Genomic DNA, 21,571 nt, shown 5'->3' with positions numbered 1-21,571 from the left:
AGGCAAACTCCCCCAGAGTGTATACAGCTACGGAGTGTGGTATCAACTGAAATTAGTTTAAATACGTTTTAATTTAATTATCTGTTTAACAACAACTTCAAACAACACTTTACCTTTTTAGAAATAAAATCGATTCCGTGCACAGAGTGCCGCTGGGTAAGCTTTTTCCCATTTGCTCTACCCTCTTGCACAGCGAGAGTCGATTGCCCGGATGTATGGTAAGAATGTGGCCGAGCACATGGGAACGACATTTTCACCAACCGAGAACAACCGCCCTGTAGTTAGCTTCCACCGACTGCCGCCACACAGTTGCCGCAGCAAACCGCCCGGAGCCGCCGTTCGCTCTCCCGTAAAAAAGCTCCCATGTTCCAGCGCGCTCGGCCTGTGTGCGCGCCTTGCCTTGCGGGAAAAGAAAAATGTCGGCGAGCAAATTTTCGGAAGCCAAAAGTGTGCGTTGGAGCAAGCGCAACACGGACACCGCTCTCTCTCTTTCTCTCTCTCATGGGCGCTCTCTCCCGCTCTCGCTGTTGACTCTCCCCATCGCAGCAGCAACAGCAGGAAAAGCTCCAGAAAAAGCTGTCGTCATCGCCAGGGCCTGCTGCCTGGTGTTGCGTATCTGGTCGGCCTCCCAGAGAGCAAGAGAGTGGAAAATTGCACCCAGAGAGCGAGAGAGCAAGAGAGCAGGGAAAAAATGAGCAGGTTGGAAAAGCCATCGGGACGGCCAGCGCACACCCAGTGCTCGCTCGGGGAGTGTTTCGTTTTTTTACTGAGTCACGGAAAAGTCGCAACCACGGTACCGCGGACGAGAAAATTGCAATTTTCCACCGTATCATGTGCATCCAGCAGCAGAATAGTGTATGAAAATCGGCCGTACCGTAGTGCAGTGTAAGGGTGAGTGTTATCCAGCCGGAAAAGTGTGGCCAACGGGCCTCACCCAGCAAATCTGGCCCAAGTGCGTGCAGCCCGATGGAGGCGCCCCATGATTGATGATGGTTTTAAGGACGGTTCGGTGGAAAATTTTGCTCCAGTGTTCCCAGCGCACGCATAGCGGGTGTTCCATGTGTGTGACTGTGTGCGTGTGTGTGTGCCTTTGTGCATTTTAATAGTTTGCCCAACTATATAGCGATGGTTGGATGAAAGGTTTTATTAGTAGGATTGAGGTTAGGGAGGAAAAACGGAGGGGCCAAAACTTCATCCTCCAAAACTTCCCCTACCCCCCCCGATCAGCAAACTCCAAAGTGTAGGCAAAAGTGGTCAGGAAGAAAATCAGGACCACCGAAGAAGAAGAAGAGGAAGAAGAAGAAAAAGTGTTCAATTTTCTGTTCGTTTAGTTCTTCTAGTTCTGTTCTTCTTCTTCTTTTTCTTTCGGCTCTATCTCACACACGTTTGCGTTCCCACTTGGAACACGCCCTGCACGGGGTGCAGGGGTTTTCGATCGCTTCCAGCGCAGGGAACAGTGCTCGCGCACACATCAATGTCAACCTTGATTGACTGCCGTGGAAGGGTGGGGTGAAAAAAGTGAAAAAAAAGAACTGAAGCCCTTGTGTGTCTGTGTGTGTGTGTGTGTGTGGTAGTGTTCTGGGCTGGGACGATAAGCGAACCCTGCAGTTTGCACGGGACGGTCCGTCACGTTACGGTCACGTCAGGTGCAAAGTGTGGTGTAGAAGGGGGGGGGGGGGGAAGGGGAATGGAATGGGGACTCTTGTGCCTGCGAAAATGGGGCTCGAAGCCAAGGATAAGGGGAGCAAGGGGTGGTGATGGTCACTCCAGTACAAAACGGCAACTTTTCAATCCCCGTTTGGGTGGGGTGGGCGTTTGAGGAGATAAGAGAGATGAGAGAGGGATGGATGGTGGTGGCCCATATTGCGGTTCCAAAGCTGGACTGGATTGAACATCCTGTGACGGGCCTGTGTGTGTGTGTGTGTATGTGTAACGTGCAAAACTAATCAGTGCAATTGTGTGTGATTTTCCCTTTTTTTCTCCTACTTTTGCCATTTCCATTTGCAGTCGGTTAGATAAATATATATGTATATTAGTTAATGAAGAGAAGAAAAAAGAACAGTTTCGCTGCGAGGAGAGAAGAAAAAACGAAGTGACGGCGTAAAGGTGACCAACTAGGCAGCCAGCTTTTGCACGGAGTGTGTCTGTGACCGAGAGAGAGAGAGAGAGAGCGAGAGAGCGAGAGAGCAGCCGTGGTTTTTTGGGTGGTATAGCAGCACACACGGGTAAAACTGCAGATAATCGATAAATTGCTTCGTGCTTAGTGCTGGCTGCTATTGCGGGAAGGCGAGCGTGAAAACGAGCGAGAGTTTTCATCACGCTCACGCTCTCTCATCGTCCGCCTAGAGAAAAAAGGGGAACGGCAGGAGAGGACGACGACGTTCGCTCATATCATCCACGGGCGCGCCTACGACCAGCCAGCAAGCGGGGAGGGTGTGCGGTGCTTCCTCACATTGCAACCCAGCAGTCCGTGCTGCTGGCCCGTCGTCTGTGTATCGTCACCGTCGAGTCGTCGCTGTGACATGCGTGAGCTCGCCGTGTCGTGAGACGTGTGCGTGTGAGTGAGAGCGAGCGAGCAAGAGAGAGAGAGAGAGAGAGAGAGCGTGAAAAAGAAGGAAAGCTCGTAAAAGAACGTGTGTGGGAGCGAGAGAGTGTGCGAACCACAGCAGGAAATAACGCGCGCTTGTGTGTGTGTCTGTGCGGAAAACGGGAAAATTTTTGCATGAGTCCGTGACCAGCAGTCGGAAAAGCCTGGAGTTGTACTGTACGCGGACTAGCCCTTCGGTCTCCGGGACACTGTTTGTGAGTGTGTGTGTGTGTGTGCGTGTGTGAGAGAGGAGAAGGAAGAAGCGGAAAGGTGGAAAGGCGCTTTCCTGTTGCTCTCGCGTGCGGTTTGACGTGTCGAGGCAACTAGAGTCGGATCCGTGGTAGCACCCAATTTCCCCCAAAGGCAGTCGGGAAAGCGCTTGGGTGAGGCACCAGCCAAGGATCATCGACTGGCTCGAACGCTTCCCATAGCCAGACGGTCAGACCCAGCAGCAAACGCTTCGGCGAGAGCGAGAGAGAAAGAGAGATACAGAGAGAAGTAAACCGAACCGCGTACACCGCTAAACGATGAACGAGCTGGAGGCGCTGCGGCAGGAGGCGGAAACGCTGAAGAATGCGATCCGGGACGCGCGGAAGGCGGCCTGCGACACGTCGCTCGTCCAGGCGACGAACAATCTCGAACCGATCGGCCGGATACAGATGCGCACCCGGCGCACGCTCCGGGGCCATCTGGCGAAGATCTACGCGATGCACTGGGGGAGCGACTCGCGCAACCTGGTGTCGGCCTCGCAGGACGGCAAGCTGATCGTGTGGGACTCGCACACGACCAACAAGGTGCACGCGATCCCGCTGCGCTCCTCCTGGGTGATGACGTGCGCGTACGCCCCGTCCGGCAACTTTGTCGCGTGCGGCGGCCTGGACAACATCTGCTCGATCTACAATCTGAAGACGCGCGAGGGCAACGTGCGCGTGTCGCGGGAACTGCCCGGCCACACGGGCTACCTGTCCTGCTGCCGGTTCCTGGACGACAACCAGATCGTGACGAGCTCGGGCGACATGTCGTGCGGGCTGTGGGACATCGAGACGGGCCAACAGTGCACCTCGTTCCTGGGGCACACCGGCGACGTGATGGCGCTGTCGTTGTCGCCCCAGTGCCGGGTGTTTGTCTCCGGGGCGTGCGATGCCTCGGCGAAGCTGTGGGACATCCGCGAGGGCCAGTGCAAGCAGACGTTCCCGGGGCACGAGAGCGACATCAATGCGGTCACCTTCTTCCCGAATGGGCACGCGTTTGCGACGGGCTCGGACGATGCCACCTGCAGGCTGTTCGATATTCGGGCCGACCAGGAGCTGGCCATGTACTCGCACGACAACATCATCTGCGGCATCACGTCCGTGGCGTTCTCGAAGTCGGGCCGGCTGCTGCTGGCGGGCTACGATGACTTCAACTGCAACGTGTGGGACACGATGAAGGCGGAACGGGCGGGCATACTGGCCGGGCACGACAACCGCGTGTCCTGCTTAGGTGTCACGGAGAACGGAATGGCAGTGGCGACAGGGTCCTGGGACTCGTTCCTGCGCGTGTGGAACTAAGCGCCAAACCTGTTGCGCTGTCTCCACGGAGGTACGGTAAGATCGGGCCAGGACAATGTCGGACAGCATAAAAACGCGTACAGCCATTCAGAAATGAGTACCGTTTAGTGGTAGTCGTAGTGCGATTGAGTGTACGAAGTAGCTGGAGTACGAGGAAAGTATCCGCGCTCGTCTCCCCGCATTCTCCTTTGCAAAAAACAGAAGAACTAATTGCAAAAAAAACAGGTCAGGTTATTGTTTTCTCTCCACTGGCTGGATGGTTTATTGTGCAAGCCGATTTAAAACGAAACAAACAAAACGAAAAAACAACAAACCTAGTGCATAGAGAACGTTCTAACCATTCTGCCATTGATTGGTTTTGCTTTCCTATTTGTTTTTGACCAATATATTTAGCAATTTCGAAGAAATCAACTAACAAAAACACAGAACAAAAAAAAAAGGCATAGATGCTTCACATGTTTGTCTCAGCGTGTTGTACCGCAACACTCTAGCCTCTGCAGCATCGTAGTAGGCACACGAGCACACGGTGTATGACAGTAGGACAGTGCTTCCAATGGCAACAGGCTGGCCCGCTACTGCTACGTAGCGTGACAGCAGCTGCCGGTGTAACGCCCGTTTCAAAGCGGACGGTGCTTTGAGAAAAATTATGTTTAGGTTACAGTTTCGTTTTGTATCTTTTTGGCTGAACGGTAGTTCTAGCAACAAACTAGTTGGTCGATGTTTCAAGCTTGTTTGTCGCCATTTATTAATTATTTTTTACAAAATCCAAAACTTATTTTTTTCTAAATTTCTCACACAAACGGCATAAGGCATGAGAATTGGTATTTATAAAAAAAAACAAAAAAAAGCTTCATAATTTCCGGATTGGGGTTTAAAGAATTACATTTCCAAAATTTATAAAAAAAAAATACAAAACACACACAAATTGGAACCATTCTAATTGATTTTCAAACGAATTCCCCAAGTAGCACCAGTGGCACGGTGTGAGCAATTAGTTCAGTGGGACGTCCCTCTGATAGCGAAGTCTAGACCAACTACAATCTCCTCTTCTTAACAAACAGATTTTTCTACGAGCCTCCGAGCTGACCCCGGAGGCACAACCCGGTTTCTATGCAAACTTTTTAAACTCAAAAACCAATTTTATACAACCAACAAAACACGACCAAAACAAAGAGCAAACTTAAGCAAACACTGAAAACCCACACCACCCACCCTGTGAACAATCAAGCGACCAAAAGCAGATACTAATCACGTACACAACCATCACCAGAGTATCATCCCTAAGTACACGGACACATACATAAGACAGTGGCTTGCATGAAATCATACAGAAAAAATAGAGCAAACGATAACGTTATAAGAGGGAGAGAGAAATACAAATACACACACACAGACATTAACGGAGTTAACATGGAAGGCCGTTTTGGGGGCGCCCATAAATTGGTTCGACTCCGCTGTGTGTGTGTGTGAGGACCGTGATTTTTTTTTTCATTCTCAAATATCTCCTCGCAAGAAACCATTCTTTTCATAAAAAATACGCTCAATTTCCGCCCAACAAACCCTAACTGTCCCTTTTCCCTGTTGCAAGAGATGAAAGAATCATCCCTGGTGGCTCTAGTGGTCATCCTTTCGTCTCACGCGTCCCAGCGTTACGTTACTTTTCCGTGACGCACCTGTAACCGCTTTCAGTAACGCATCCCGTAACGCCACGGACTGTTATGCTTAGTGCTGTGGTATCGCTCCCTCGCACCGTTAGTATGCTGCTGGCAGGCATTTGTTGTTGCTTCAATCGATGGTGTGTGTGTGTGTGTGTGTGCACGAATGGGTGAGAAGAGGTGAGAAGGAATCGTTCCCATTCCTAGCAAAACGCCTGTCTCGCGCCCGTTCGCACCACCAACCTTCCCAAGCTCCCTCTCCCGGTCGCGCATTTTGACGCACATGCGTACGAAAACGTAGTGTGAAATGGACCGTCGGTTTTTTTGGTACGTGCACGTCTTCAAGTCGTTTTTGTTGTTGTTGTTGCGTGCGTGCGTGCGTTCGCATGATGGCCCTTCCCCGTGTGGAAAGGTGTACAGAGAACTTAATTTTTGCTTCCCAAACAGTGCTGTGGTCCAAGTGTGGTTCAAGTGTGCAGTTGGTTTGGCACGCACCATTTTTCGATCCGCTTGGTATACATGGACATCAGCCTCTCTGCCCCTCAGCCAGAAGGGGACTTAGTTTGGTACCACTGAGTTCCTGGACTCAATCCTGGCTGATAGCGTTATTTTGGTAACGTACCTGGTGTGCGAGGGTTAACGATACTGCCTTATTCCAGAATGTGTTACGTTTTCGGTAACGTTTGCTCTCACCTTAGTATACAATTATGCAAACACCTTCCGAGTTGGTGACCGTGGTTGTACTACCTCAACTGAAGGCGTTTGACTGAACGACTTTTTAGTTTACTAACACACTAACACACACAGCCATATAAAGAATAGCATTTTTTGGATGCGTTAGCTCTTTTGCGTTACAATTATGTGTCACCTATGTTTACTGCATTCACACATATAAAGAAACACACAAACACACAGACATCCATTTCTAGTTGTACAACAACCTAATATACAGAAACCGCAGTAGGTGTAAAAGAGCTGGTGAAAGAGCTGGGCGCGGCTGTCTCGCCAGGCAATAAGGTGGGTAATAAGGCTACAAAAGCCTGCCTTCCACCACTCCAATGCTTTTGTGCTGTCACTGCGATGAAGGAATGCACCCGTTGCATCCCGATCGGAAGGGCTATTATCTCAATCGTGCAAGTGGCCAACTCCATCCGCCATTCTCACTGCGAGAGGCTCACTGGGAGAATGGTGGAACAGTTAGGATATTCACACACCTTCGATTGAGATAAATTTCGATTGGCGCAAGTGTGCACCTTCGTGTGGACATCGTTGGTTATCGTTCTGGTCTGCAGCAGTGGTGATTGCGGTAACCGAAGCTGAATGCTGATGCTGCCGCCACATGAATAGATCATACTCAGAGCAAACAAGCAACCAAACAAAAACCACACTGTAGGCTCCAGTGGGGGTTGGTTTTGTTTTTTTGAGTGGACGAACGATCAAACCGATGATGAAGCGGTGGTAGTAGACATGGAAAAGGGGGTATAGGGGTGTAAGGTACCGATCCACCCATCCTGCCTATTCCATCCTGCCCACAAATACAAGGCCTGTTTGTGGGAGGGTCTAGTGTTGGATAGAAGCAGCCGCAGCGAGACAGCAAAGAAGAGGAGAAGCAGGATCAACAGTAGCGATATATATGTTGTATTATGTGTACCGATTACCGATGTATCGATATACGTGTTTTTTATGTTGTTTTTTTCGTACTATATACTAAGACGTACAACTATGCAGGGAGGTAGAAAGATGGAAAGAATGAGAGCGAGAGAACGAAGAGAGGGAAAAAAACTAAATGTGGAAAATTAGCGGAACCAATAGCGTAATATGCATAAAATCTCAAACCCCCCCAAAGCAATCATAACGAAGAAGAAGAAGAAGAAAGAGAAAGAGAAGAACAAGAAAAAGAAGAAGAAAGCTAAGAAACTGAAAACAAAACGTACAACAAAATAACAAACAAACTAAAAAGCCACAAAAACGAGAAACGAACGAAACAAGCACACAAAGAACAGAAGTGCAGAAACAAAAACGGAAGAAGCAAACAAATGCCATTCTCGAAGCCGTACAATTATGCCATTGTTAGATTAATGTATGTGTGCATCGTTTGCCTTGTTAAGTTTACATCTGCTGTTTGGCAGCGGATGCGCGCTACTCAAAGTATTATTCGTATTTAGTATTGTATTGAGCGTTTTTAGTACAACCGGTTTTGCTCCTCGAGTTTTAGTACATTAAGCTATTAACGATCATTTCTTATTGTTCATAACACATCTTTGTCTTACTTAATTCACTTCGGTAGTGTTATGTTAGTAGTAGCAAACATGGAACAATTAATCGAAATTTCCAAAACAAAAATACCATTTTCCATTTTTGAAAGTTGAAAAAACCCAATCGGCCAACAGTTGAAATTGTTAGAGCATTACTTTGTTTCATTTACTAAGCCCGTTTTAGGTTGTTATTTGTGATCGCGTTCTACCTTTCCTTTCGGCTGTGAAACCATTACGTACGAGAAGTATATTAGTATGTGGAAGTATGTTCGTACTTGTGCTAGGGGCACTCTAGCACAGACGATCCAAAAATTCCCTCAATATTTCCTACACCTTCATCCCTTCTCACCTCCCCCCCCCTCTCCCCCCACTCCATAAGTGTTCCGAGTTTATTGTTGTTTCGTTGTCGTTTTTTGCTGGCACACCTTCATCGCAACAAAAGCGAAACCGATGCAGCAGAATGACCGGCCGTGTACCGTCTGGCTAAGAGGCTCAGTTACAGTTCGGTAGTCGGTCGGTCCTATCCTGCTGCTTGGCAAAATAAAATAAAAAAGAGAAAAAAGAGAGAAAATCTCCGCCCCTGCCTTCGGCCCAGCACCTCATCACACCTTTTATCGCTTGAATATACAAACTAAGGGGCTCATTTTCAATCGATGAAAGGGAAAGGGCCAAAGTAAATGCAGGCAGCAGAAGAAAAGAGAGAGAGACAAAAAACTCAAAAATCAGAGATGATTCGAATGCAATCCAGTGTGTGTAAAATCGATAGGCTCACGTAATTTATATCACTCGATTGCAGCACATCGCAATGAAACAGACCGACAGGAGGACTTTGGCCCTTTGTGTGCTTAGGCTGCAGGCAGGAGACATGGGATTTTCACCTCGTAGTAACGGCACAACGTTAGTTGTGTTCGAACAACAAATTTGTCTCGATGTGCTTTGTAAAGGGTTTTTGTTTTGTTTCTGTTACAATATTGTGTTGGTTTTGCCCATGTTCCCCTAAAATGGTGGCGGGAAGGGGCAGGCTCAACGAATATACCTCCCCCTTATACACGAAAAGAAGGAACGTAAGAAAAGCGGGGAAAGTAAAAACAAATTGTTGTCGTTGCTTATTTGTTCATTCCGACGGTGCATATGGTTTTGGACGAAGTTTTTTGTGTCAATGGAGAAGAAAATGTGCAAGCGTGTAACTCCCACAAAAACTACACTGTGCGCACTACGAAACGGCAATCTCCGCTCTGAGGCGGTAGAACATGGAGAAGCAAGAACAAACAAAAAAAAAAATCATTCAATACTACAGATACACAAAACATAACCAGCCACGCCACAAAATAACAGCAATGAGAAATGAGAAAACCCTTTGGCTTGAAATGTGAACTTCCATCTCAAAAGAGATACAGTAACGTCGCACAAAAGTGCACTCAAAACAGATATACATCCCCCCATTGCATCGCACTTATCCCAACAACACATACACAAATTCATTTCTAATCAAACCAAATGAAAGAAAGAAAGTGAAACAAACAAACAAACGCCATACACTGCCTAATTTCACATAGTCTCAATGTAATAAATGCAAATATAAAACGAAAATATCATGCAAAGAGAGAAAGAGAGAGCGAAAGAGAGGAAAAGATAAACAAGAATCACATTTTGGTGCATCTCCAACAAAAAAAGACGGAAGAAAACGGCATGTGCAAACTACTTGTACTAAATGTGTGACAACTAGAATATTCAAGTAGTAGAAATGATGAAAAAAAACATAAACAAGCAAAAAAGAACCAAAAAGGCGAGCAGCAACAAGATCTAAGCAGCACGCTCTACAGATGTGACAAAATAAAAGCAAATGTAAGTCGCACAATGCATCCTCTACTATCGTGCACAATACAACAAAAAGAGACAGAGGAAGACAGAGAGCACAAAAGCAGTCGAAGTCGCACATGAACCAATGGGATTCGTTCTGTGTAACGTAACGATTCCGGTGCATTTTACGTTACTTTCCCTCCTTTGATTTTGATTTCTGAACATTTGTAATGGCTAACTAGCTCTAACATGCTGGGGTTACGCTGTTAGTGTCTATTAGCGTTACGTACCGCGTGCAGAGCGTTACCGGCGTCACCATGCAGCGTTACATCAGTTGCATGGTTGCGTTAGTTTCTCCGTCGCGCGCTGGCGCTCGAAAGATTGTTTGCTGGTAAAAGCAGTGCCAGGGAATAGCCCGTGGAACTCTCTCCCACTCTCCATGGTGAAGAGACTTCCGGTGCTGCCGCCACGTTCGCATTCGCACCAACGGATAATGGCTCCGACGGGTGACGGGTCACGAGGGCGATGCCGCCCCTTCTACCGTGTCCTGCTGCGCGGGCACGTTTGGGCTAGTTGCATCTAGGGGCTTATGCTGGTCTTTCCGAAGGCTGACCCGGCTGGGCCGTGGCGCGGTTCGGGTAGCTTCCGGAGAGATTGGTTTTTTAGTATGCAGCGGAACGGCGTCCACGGTGGGCACGGGCACGGTAGAACAGTGGCGGGAAGGACTCGTGCTCGTGAGGTCACCTTTCGACATCCGGTGCGCCAAATGCGCGAAATGCTGGCAACCGCACCAACAATCTATTGACTCGACCAGTGACGGTGACGGTTGACGTTGAAACAGAAGGCGTCAATAAGAGAAACACACACATACAAACACTAATCAAACTACCGATTACCGGAAACAGGCTACCGGAATTGCTAGAAAAGGGAAAACAGAGGAACGCACGCACAAAAAGAGAGGAACGCACTGCCCGTACATGTGTATATGTTTTCTGCGTTGCGTGGTGCGGGTGTACGTAACGCCATCGCCCGACTTCCCCCTTTGGTGGAGCGGTTTCTGCTTCCTTTCAACGTTTACCGTTTTGCGTTACCGTTTTGCTGATGCCCCCATCATTCCCCTCCACGATGGAACGGTGGAATCATATCGAAAGAGAACACAAACAACCAAACAAAAAAGTCGAAAAACAGACAGATTTGCACGCACAATATGATGCAAGAATGATGAAATTTCAATTTTATGCTTTTAAAAAAACAGAAGAAGTATACAAAAGGGTACGACCACATCGGGAAGAATAGACATTGTTTCGCTAAAAAGTAGCGAAAAAAAAGGAGAAAGAAACAATGGATACTTAATGAAGATCACATCCAGGTTTACCCAAACGGCACAGCATATGGAACCACAAATAACCACATAAAGTGCGTTTAGGAAAAAATCAAACCAAACCAAAACAAAAAGAAACTCTGTAGCAAAGAATCAGATAAAAGACCGATACCCTGCTAAGCGTTGAAGTGCATGATTTGAAGCGTGTGCAGGACGTTGTGCACTCACTGTTTAGCACAGTTTAGTGCTAGAAATGCACACAAAACAACAGGAAAACACACAAACACAAATGTGTAGCAGGAACGGAAACCAATACCAAAATTCGGCGGGTGGAGGGAGAAATGCCACCCGAACCGGGAAGAAAAACTGCATTGTGCGCATAATATAGACGGTTAGAGAGAAACGCAGGGAAGCAGAGGAAACCTAAATCTAATTCTAATGTAATTCTTAGGGGCTTTTGAACTAGCGTGTGTAATAATGGTGGCGCTATTTGTACAATTTATGTTACACCATCACCCGAATTACGAATACGATGAAGTACGAGGGAATGAAGCGAGAAGAGCAACAGCGCAAAATTGTGCAAAAGGCGAAACAATGCGATGCTCGCGAACTCATGAAAAACCGAAAAACCGCACGGTGTTTTTTTTCCGTATGGACGACAGCCTGTGGAAGGCTTGGCGCAATGCGCCTCTGCCTGCCTTAATCGATCCAGCGTGTTTTCATCACGAACGGAAGGTACACGTCTGTCAGTGTGACGTCTTTTATGGATCGTTTTTTTGTGTTGTTGTATCAAACTTTTAACCAGTTTTAGTTATCAATTACAAACTGTTTAATTTGTTTCTTATGAATTGTCATACGAAGCAGAATTTAGAATCTAATTCACACTATACTATAGTTTTCTCTTGTTATAACATTGTTTCGTTGAAAGCAATTGATTCAATTGATTAAAATTCCAACCCCGTACCACGGGCTCCTCCAGCAAGTTCAGTGAGATCGCATAGACCAATATGTAACGCGAGCACAAGACATCCAAATGCACAATGCGCGCGAAGCCTGAGAAAGCTTGATTACTTGATTAACAGTAACATAAAAAAGGGGAAAACAAACAAAGGGTAGGGGACTCGTTTGTGAACACAGCAGAAATATCTACAGCATCAAGGCAAATCGAAGAAGAACAAAAACAAAGCAACTACACATATATACAAATATGAAACCCAGGCAGAAGAAGCGTTGCATGAAGAAAAAAAAGAAGAAGAAGATAAGAAATAAAATAAAACATAGTAAGAAATGTTCAATAACAGCTAGACGTACGGTAGGCGATCGAACGATAGTGCGAAAGAAGAAAAAAACAAAGTTGGACGGAAGTGGAAGAAATGGAAGAAATACAAAGAAATTAAGCGATAAGGAGAAACAGGAGAGAAGAGAGCTAGTTGGAGAAGCAAATCACCATTTTTACACATTTTGAGATATCGAAAATATTACACCGCGACCGCGTTAAAGGAAAGGGAGAAAAGAAATAAGAAGAAGAAGAAGAAGAAGAAGAAGAAAACCGACGGTCGCATCGGATCGGAAAGACGCGTAAGAGAGTAGCTGCGAAACACAAAACAAAAAAATGTGAAAAAGAAGAAGCAGAACAACCCAAACAAACGACAGTAAAAAGTGCGCTGATTCGGGCGGGATGGCAAAAGATAGAGGGAGAGGAGTAAACAAAATATAGTCTATAAGAAAGTGAATGAAAGGAAATAAAAATAAAAAGGTAATGAAAAATGGTATAGAAATACAAATTATCTTATTATCAATACAAGGACAAGAAAATACACAATTAAGAACAAAGCTGTTGGTACGTTCCGATTTTCACTAGCCCGGTTGTAGCGTTGTTTGCTTGACGGTAACGAACGGGTAAGTATGGAAGAAGAATGCAAAGGTTAAGCTATGGAGGCGGAACATTACTCAAGCATCCAAGATGACAATTGCGATGATTAATGGCGTTGGGTTGGTAAATGCTGGCTGAATGTTTTAAAAAGTTTGCTTATTAACGGTCCTTTTGAACAGAGAGGTGAAAAAGCCACGGTAAAGAGGTGGTGAGTTTGCAACGTTTAGATAAAGGCTTTTTCTTGTTCAATATGAAATAACACTAAGGATCAGCTCTCTACGTTACGTTAGCGTTACGCGTAACGCCAGATCCTATTGCTATTACTTGCATTACACTAAAATAACTAATATTTAGATATAATCATCCATCAATTTGTCCATCCACGACGACTAAAAACAGCCGTTAAACAAAAATGTTGCTTGGGTTTGAGATAAATTGGCGTAACGCGTAACGCGTAACGCTAACGTAACGTAGAGGGCTGATCCTTACGTTTACCAATGATTGAATAATCTTCTATATATTTTTAAAATAACTTTTCTTTACAATTGCAATCATTTTAAAGCGGGAAAACGGAATACTAAATGTTCTTAACTAGTTTGTTACTCTACTTATGGATCGGCCAAATTAAAACCACAAATCCACCACTTATCGTTTTGAGCCCCTTCAAAGCTGGTCGCACTGGGGTGCGGTTTGGCATCTGCTCGGTGAGCGGCTTTTCCATCGCCATCGCATTTGCACCGGGCGCTAATGAGCGGTGAAAATGGCACTCCAACGGCCCCATTGCGCATGCGATTTTCCTCCCTCGAGCGAAGGAAACGTTTGCTCTCACCACCCTCTGTTACGCGTGAGCGTGAGAGAGAGCGGCATCCACAGTGGATCCAGCTTGTGGGAAAATGTACTCACGCCAGTGAGTGAGTGGGTGCGAGCGTTGGAAAATGCCCGTTCTCTATCCTGTTGGTGAAAAACGGTGCAATCGACACGGCAGTTGAAACGAGAGAGAGAGAGTGACACCGAACAGCGAAGAGAGCAGAGAGCGGTAGTTAAGGTGAGCAAAAAAGGTAAGCGTGTGTGTGCGTGCAAGTGTGCAAAGTGTCATCATCGAGGAAATTAGGAAAATTCTCCATGTCGGTCCGTCGTGTTCGCGTTGGTCACGGTGTTCGGTAGGAAAATCGCATCGCGCACTGGAAAAAAGAGTGTACCGCAAACGCGCTACCCAAGGAAAGGCAGGAAAGGTTCCCATTGAGAAAAGCACAGTGCAACAGTGAAAACCTGGCTCGAGCGCCCGCGGAAATAATGTGGTGGTAGAAAATGTGCTAGAGAGGAAAATCTGCGTCGGAAAAATCCTGCGGGCAAGCAGCAGCAGCAGCAGCAGCAGCACGTTCGACTCGGCAGTAGCGCAAGGGCACGGCTATGCAAGTACGCGTTGGTCCCGAACACAGTCAAATTTTTCCGACTTTTCCGACATTTATCGACCTTTTTTTTGCCGCTAGTGCTTTTCGTAACAGTGAAAAGCGGTTTCTTCTTTACGGTGCTTTCGCGTACGTTAACCGAGCAGTGGTGTAGTGCTGGGTGGATGAACTGATGGTACAGATGGGTGAAAATGGTGTGAAAATGTGGATTTCCATTTCATTTTTCCTCCCACAAGCAGAAGCACCAAGCATTGAAGTTGAAAAAAAAGACACATCGATCGTGTTCCGGCCACCTGCCCCGGGGGGGTCTTAGGCTATCCTTATCAATTGTGAAAAAATCCACCCTCCCACCCCCAGTTCCACCACCTCGTTCCGCCATTAACTTCCCGTTATACATATACACGCCCTCGTCGGCGTCTTAACCCTTCAGAGTCTCTGCGAAAACCCATCTCTAGACGCTCCCGTCTCCCTCACATGGCCGAGCAAAAGGCCCGTCCTTCTTCTCTCTCTCTCTATCTTTCTCCCTTGGCCATTGATGTGTGTGTGTCGTTTTTCACACCCAAAAAGATTCCATTTTCCCGTTTCATTTCCATCGACTCTCGTATGACGGTTTTTTTGTTGTTGCGTGTGTGTCTCTCGCCCCAACAGTGAGACTTTTCTCTCCCTCTGATTCACTCTCTCTCTCTCTTTCTCGCTCTTTTCCCTTCTTCGTTACTACTGCTCTTTTGGAGAGGGATGAACAGGATAGTATATTAGTAATTTTGTAACAGTACGTGTATATGTGTGAGTACGCCTATGTAGTGTATCTGTGTGTGTGTTTGTACAGCCAAGTGTTGAACGGAAGGAAATGTGAATTGAATTTACATGTCTATCAAACAGAAGGAAAAAAAAGTCAGCAAACGACAAAAAGCTGGCCATGGTTTTCCGTGCTAAAAAGGTGTAAATCGTGTACTTCGGCCATACATGCAGATGATTAAGAACTTCCGCTGTGCGTGTTGGTGGTGCCTACGTGCAAGGGCCGCCCTACGCACACTACTATCCCCAAATCCCCAAGTGTCTAGCGTGTGTGTGTGTGTGTCTGTGCGCTTATTTGTGAATAAATTTGTACAATAGGTAGTTGTGTGTGAAAGTACTTCAGCCTTTCCAGGAGAATTGGCCGATTTTAAGCGCTTTTGACAATTCTTCTCCCAATCAGTTTGACATACGCGTCATTCGCGAGTTAGTAGTACGCGCGTGTTAGTAGTAGACAGCACCCAAGTCCCAAGGCCCGTGTCTCGTCCCAACAACACACCCATATTACAGCGGCGAGCACAGCGAGCACAACGGCCACGTACAGACCGAGACAAGGCACACAGTCGGCGCGTGACCGCGCCTCTCGTTTGCGTTTTGCACGCATATTTGCCGTCCACGATACGAACACACACACTCTCCTTTCTTTTACACAGCCACACACACACACACACACACTTAGGACAGAGTGAGATGATGAAGAGTGAATTGGAATCGATGGGATCGAGCGCACAAGTGTGTGTATGCGCACACCTGTGTCTCACGCATTGCTGACGGTGAGCTGTGACTGTGATGATGATGACGATGACGGTGGTATTCGCTCACTCATACATTGCCTTTCGATAGCGGAAAAAAATCAGCAAACGGTTAGGCCGAGTCAGGCAGTGACTGTCGTTGTGTGCGAGTAGGCGACGAACCCGTTTGGAGTGTAATTCTGACGCATTAATTTTGTACATTATTATTAAGATTGGGGGGTATTTTCTGCCTAAATATTGTTTGCGTTAAGATTAAGCCAACTGTGAGATTGGAGTGCGAAAAACCAGCGTGAGTGAATGGACGATGTGAGCCAATAGGATTGCGTATACTGAGAAGCGAAACCACTGTGGTGAGAGCGGTGTGTGAGTTTTAGCAAATGCATTGGTGTGTGTGTGTGTCTCTGTGTACGTCCCACAGTGTGTAGAGCGTTTCTGCGTACGAGGGAGTAAGTGAGTGAGGAAAATTCAGGAAAAAACCGATAGTAAAAGCCTCAGCTCCCGAGCCGAAGGCAGGGTGTGTGTCCTTTTTGGAGTACGGTGCGGAGAGGTTTTTTCCGAGTGTGTGTGTGTGTGTGTGTGTGTGTGTGTGTGTGTGTGTGTGAATATGTGGTTCCATTCCCGTACCAACTGCTGAACTTCAAACAGTACAGATTTACATCATCCAAAGATTTAAAAGGAGAAAAAAGCCCAAACAGGATGTTAACAAGTCGCTAAACGGGCCGGCGTGAACAGTAGTGGGCTGGGAGGTGAAGTGAACATTCGGGCACAATGAAATCAATAACCGAAGTGGTGGCACTGTAAGGGAGGGGATATGAGAAAACTGTTGCCATTTTCATGTGGTTTTTTTTATTACTTAAAAGAGGGAGCGTTTTCGGTGGTCGGAAAAGTCGGAAAAGTTACACCAAGCAAGCTCCATTAACCTGTGAACTGTTTTACTCATCCCTATTATTACTTTCTTTCTGTCTCTTTCTTCCTTCCCTCTGCTGCAGTAAAAGGACTGCCTCGAGACGCAACAGCACACCTAAAAAACCACTAGTTCCCTTCCGTTTGGCGTGATTTCATCATCATCATCATCATCATCATCACCATCATCATCACCATCGACGACAACCATCGGTGGGTGTAGGGGAGTGAGAAGCGGGAGTGGCGAAATTGGAATCAGCTCGAACCACCCGAACACGACATAAGGAAAGGCTCCGAAGCGGCCATACATTCGCGTGAAGGAAGTACACCGCTTCTTGGCACAACATTCCTGCAGCAACAGCAACACGGTTGTTCCCTCTACCACGTGTCCCTTTGGAGTATTTGGAGAGCCTGCTACGGAGGTAGATCGAAAACCAGCACAACAACTAGCAAACAGCAGCGGTAGTAGTAGCGACAAACAAACAAAAAAAGGTGTTCATTAGCGATAGATAAGTAGTTCGTGTGGTAACAAATAGCGCACAGTATTTGAAGGTAGAGCCCAAAGCTAAATGCACAAAAAAGGTGACAAGGCATAGTGAACCGAAACCGCGATTAGATTACGGAACGAAACGTTACGCTCAAAAAGGTTTGCTTCTCCAACGTTAGACTGTAAGGCGTAGACTATCCGAGTGTAGCTAGACCGCACGCGAAAAGCCCAAAGCCCAAACCCCGAACACACACAAGCACCAGAGAGAGATGAACGAGCTGGAGGCGCTGCGGCAGGAGGCGGAAACGCTGAAGAATGCGATCCGGGACGCGCGGAAGGCGGCCTGCGACACGTCGCTCGTCCAGGCGACGAACAATCTCGAACCGATCGGCCGGATACAGATGCGCACCCGGCGCACGCTCCGGGGCCATCTGGCGAAGATCTACGCGATGCACTGGGGGAGCGACTCGCGCAACCTGGTGTCGGCCTCGCAGGACGGCAAGCTGATCGTGTGGGACTCGCACACGACCAACAAGGTGCACGCGATCCCGCTGCGCTCCTCCTGGGTGATGACGTGCGCGTACGCCCCGTCCGGCAACTTTGTCGCGTGCGGCGGCCTGGACAACATCTGCTCGATCTACAATCTGAAGACGCGCGAGGGCACGGTGCGCGTGTCGCGGGAGCTGCCCGGCCACACGGGCTACCTGTCCTGCTGCCGGTTCCTGGACGACAACCAGATCGTGACGAGCTCGGGCGACATGTCGTGCGGGCTGTGGGACATCGAGACGGGCCAACAGTGCACCTCGTTCCTGGGGCACACCGGCGACGTGATGGCGCTGTCGCTGTCGCCCCAGTGCCGGGTGTTTGTCTCCGGGGCGTGCGACGCCTCGGCGAAGCTGTGGGACATCCGCGAGGGCCAGTGCAAGCAGACGTTCCCGGGGCACGAGAGCGACATCAATGCGGTCACCTTCTTCCCGAATGGGCACGCGTTTGCGACGGGCTCGGACGATGCCACCTGCAGGCTGTTCGACATCCGGGCCGACCAGGAGCTGGCCATGTACTCGCACGACAACATCATCTGCGGCATCACGTCCGTGGCGTTCTCGAAGTCGGGCCGGCTGCTGCTGGCGGGCTACGATGACTTCAACTGCAACGTGTGGGACACGCTGAAGGCGGAGCGGGCGGGCATACTGGCCGGGCACGACAACCGCGTGTCCTGCTTAGGCGTGACCGAGAACGGTATGGCGGTGGCGACAGGATCCTGGGACTCGTTCCTGCGAGTATGGAACTAAGTGTTGCGTAGTACACAGGTAGTAGCTGAGCGAGGCGTGGCGTGCACGCGTGCAGATCGTGGACGGAGCAGCGCAGCAAGCGTTACAAGGGAAGGGGAGCTGCCATTTAGATTATTAAGCATAAACACACACACACACGCGTACACAAACACACGCATATACATGTATACATACATACATTATAAATATAAATGGTACGAGATTTTTCAGTTCCAACAACACACACACACACACACAAACTCTTAGTGGCGGGAGAAAAACAAACTTAGTGGCCGCTGAAATTGACCTTGAAAGCTCTTTTTTATAAACGCAACAGAAGAAGAAAAAAAACACACAACGGTGAATGAAGAAGAACCGCACAAATACACACGATTTTCCAACTCAACACACACACAAGCACAAGCATTCAACAAAAGCAAAGGCGATCTTGACGATACAAAACAAGTGGTCCCAAGTCCGCTCTATGTACTAAGTAATGGACTACACGCGTATAAACACACAAACAGAGTTTATAATCATTATCAAAGCGAAGGACATTATCCAATGTTTGCGTTTAAATGCCATTTACAAAATCCTCAACATACAAGCTGGTAATAGGAAAGTGGAAGAAAAAATCAAAGCAAATGTGTGTGTGTGTTTGATCATAAGTAAAAGATGGCTAGTACATGGGGTAGTACGGAAATGAACCAATGTCATGATGAATGTAGCAGTGCAGAGAAATAAATGTTCATTCTACTAGCACCAGGCTTTCTCCCAGTTGCTTCGAGGCTGTATTGATCGCAACAAAAAACTGCTTTTTCGGTTGCAATATTGCATTTTTCGGATTAATGTTTATTACGGTTGCAGCATGGGCGTAAGACGACTTTTTTTGCAGTTCGATTGGTATTAGGCACGTGCGTTGTAAACGTCGCCCGACGCGGTCCCATGTACGCCGAAAACCAACCCAAAAGAAAAACGTACTAAATACTAAACTAATGCATAGCTATACACACACACACACTCTCCTTCAGTACACATACAATCACACGAACACAGAGATAAGGTGTAGGGTAAGGGCAGGACCACACACACACAAACACACTCACGATAGGGAAACGATGCAGAGAGCTATAGTACTAATCTCCTAGCCAAGCAGCAACAGGCAGCATTAGACGAATCTTGGTTAGATAAATGGCAGATAAACTACTACTATTACTACTACTACTACTACTACTATTATTATTATGACTACTACTACACAGCAAACTACTAAACTAAACTCGCGCAAGCGTATCCGTTTTGATAGTGACCGGGTGTGACCGGCAATGTGGAAGCAGCAAACCAACAAGTAGAAGCAACAAACAAACAAAAAGAAAAAAGAAACACACACACACACATGCATACATATATACTAATATTTGTCCCTGTAATATATGATCATAAGCTAGTGAACCGGTAGTGACGAACACCGTGACGTTCAGGTTGGAGGCGTGGTAACGTTTAAGTAATTGCAAATAAACAATTGAAACGCAGCAGCAACAATGTGTGTGTGTGTGTGTGTGTGTCGGGCGCACAAAACTCGGTATGCAAATTTTGAGCGCGTTTGAAAATAAAACAAAGCAACCAAAATAACGAACTCCTCCTTTCTCACTCTATCCAGCATAAAGTTCGAGGAGTTCGGGTGGTAACATGAACAAAACAAGTGAAGCAAAATGATGCTCTTTATAGTAAAAGAAAGTAGTTTTGCTTGCTCCGTTCTCCTCCTCCCTCTCTTTTGACTAAGTTGTTGCCATTTTGGGGACAGACTACTAGCACAAACTACTACTGCTACTACCCCACTACTCGGGGAGCATCATAATAGTAAGGCGTTTTTGTGTTGTTCTTTGATTGCTAACATCACCATTCCCATTCAGCTTTTCAGCGAACTCATCCCCCCCCCCCCCCTCATGTACACACACGCGCACAAGCACACTTTATCACTTTAAGCAAAGGTAACACTAAGAAAGGAGGAAAAAATAAATTCGATTGAAACTTCAACTTTGAGAAAGAAAGCGAAGAAACCAAATAAGTAGTAAAAGTAAACGGAAATCAACCAAGGAAAGAACAAAACGATAGTAGTGGAAGCTTTTCATTTGCCCGCTTTCTTGTTTGTGTACGTGTTTGTGGAGTTAAGCGTAGTTAAAACAGTACCGAAATACATTGTTTTCCCTTCTCATCAAACAATCTCATCTTGCATAATTACGGAATGATTAGAAAAAAAAGGGATATGTTTTTGATCGGTTTGGAAGTTAGGTTTACGCAATAGCATCGCTTTGCACTAAGCTACTAACTAACAGAGAGAGAGGCAACCACCAATGAAATAGATGAACCAAAGTAACTGCGCATAAAACAATACAACAGACACTAACTCACAGCGCGACTGCTGCATGGTGTACATAAGAAGCACAATCTCGGGCATTATAGATCATCGCTGGAACGTTCATGTTCTTTTCTGTGCCACGCCACCAGTATTAAAACGGCCAGCCAGTTGTTGCTAAATGCACGCTTTTCGGAGGGACAGAACGAGAGCGTTCGTTTGAAAAAAATAAAAAATAAAAAAGAATTCTTACCAATCGGTGTGAGAACTTTTTGTAATACATTCAAATAAAAGAAGAAAAAAAACAAAGCAAAACAAACACACTCAAACTCTACAGCTACCGAGTCTTTGCAATGCATTCTGCAACGGAGGGGATACATGATTTTGCTTTCATACCAAGTACGGGGGCACGTGTGTGTACACGTGTGCTTCTACTCTCGTCTAGTCTCTAGTTCCGCACAATACAATGGTGCGCGGATGGATGAAAGGATGAAACACGTGGTGCATGTTTTATAAGAAAACGAAAGTTAATTCTCCTATTCGGCTCGCAATGAGCCTCA

The 21,571-nt window shown here is 46.9% G+C and overlaps 2 protein-coding genes across 7 annotated transcripts; both read left to right on the top strand.

Annotated features, from left to right (window-relative positions):
• The first annotated feature begins 724 nt into the window (after nt 1-724).
• LOC1276579 (guanine nucleotide-binding protein subunit beta-1) lies at nt 725-11,502 on the top strand. 2 transcript variants are annotated; one of them, XM_061647416.1, is made up of 2 exons: nt 725-885; nt 2,008-11,502. In XM_061647416.1, the coding sequence occupies exon 2, from the start codon at nt 3,115-3,117 to the stop codon at nt 4,135-4,137; it is 1,023 nt and encodes a 340-aa protein (XP_061503400.1). In that variant the 5' UTR covers nt 725-885; nt 2,008-3,114; the 3' UTR covers nt 4,138-11,502. The 2 variants fall into 2 exon arrangements, with proteins under 2 accessions (XP_061503400.1, XP_061503399.1); XM_061647415.1 differs by having other exon boundaries at nt 726-891.
• A 2,450-nt stretch (nt 11,503-13,952) lies between these two features.
• LOC1276578 (guanine nucleotide-binding protein subunit beta-1) lies at nt 13,953-20,354 on the top strand. Of its 5 annotated transcripts, none has more exons than XM_061640763.1 (2): nt 13,953-14,086; nt 16,984-20,354. In XM_061640763.1, the coding sequence occupies exon 2, from the start codon at nt 17,654-17,656 to the stop codon at nt 18,674-18,676; it is 1,023 nt and encodes a 340-aa protein (XP_061496747.1). In that variant the 5' UTR covers nt 13,953-14,086; nt 16,984-17,653; the 3' UTR covers nt 18,677-20,354. The 5 variants fall into 5 exon arrangements, with proteins under 5 accessions (XP_061496747.1, XP_061496744.1, XP_061496748.1 ...); XM_061640760.1 differs by lacking the exon at nt 13,953-14,086 and adding an exon at nt 14,122-14,457; XM_061640764.1 differs by lacking the exon at nt 13,953-14,086 and adding an exon at nt 14,473-14,579.
• The last annotated feature ends 1,217 nt before the right edge of the window (nt 20,355-21,571 follow it).

The sequence above is a fragment of the Anopheles gambiae genome, chromosome 2 (genome assembly GCF_943734735.2).
Source record: "Anopheles gambiae chromosome 2, idAnoGambNW_F1_1, whole genome shotgun sequence".
In the NCBI taxonomy this organism is placed as follows: domain Eukaryota; kingdom Metazoa; phylum Arthropoda; class Insecta; order Diptera; family Culicidae; genus Anopheles; species Anopheles gambiae.
Note: the sequence above shows the minus strand (reverse complement) of the source record. Positions and strands in the feature narration are given on the sequence as shown.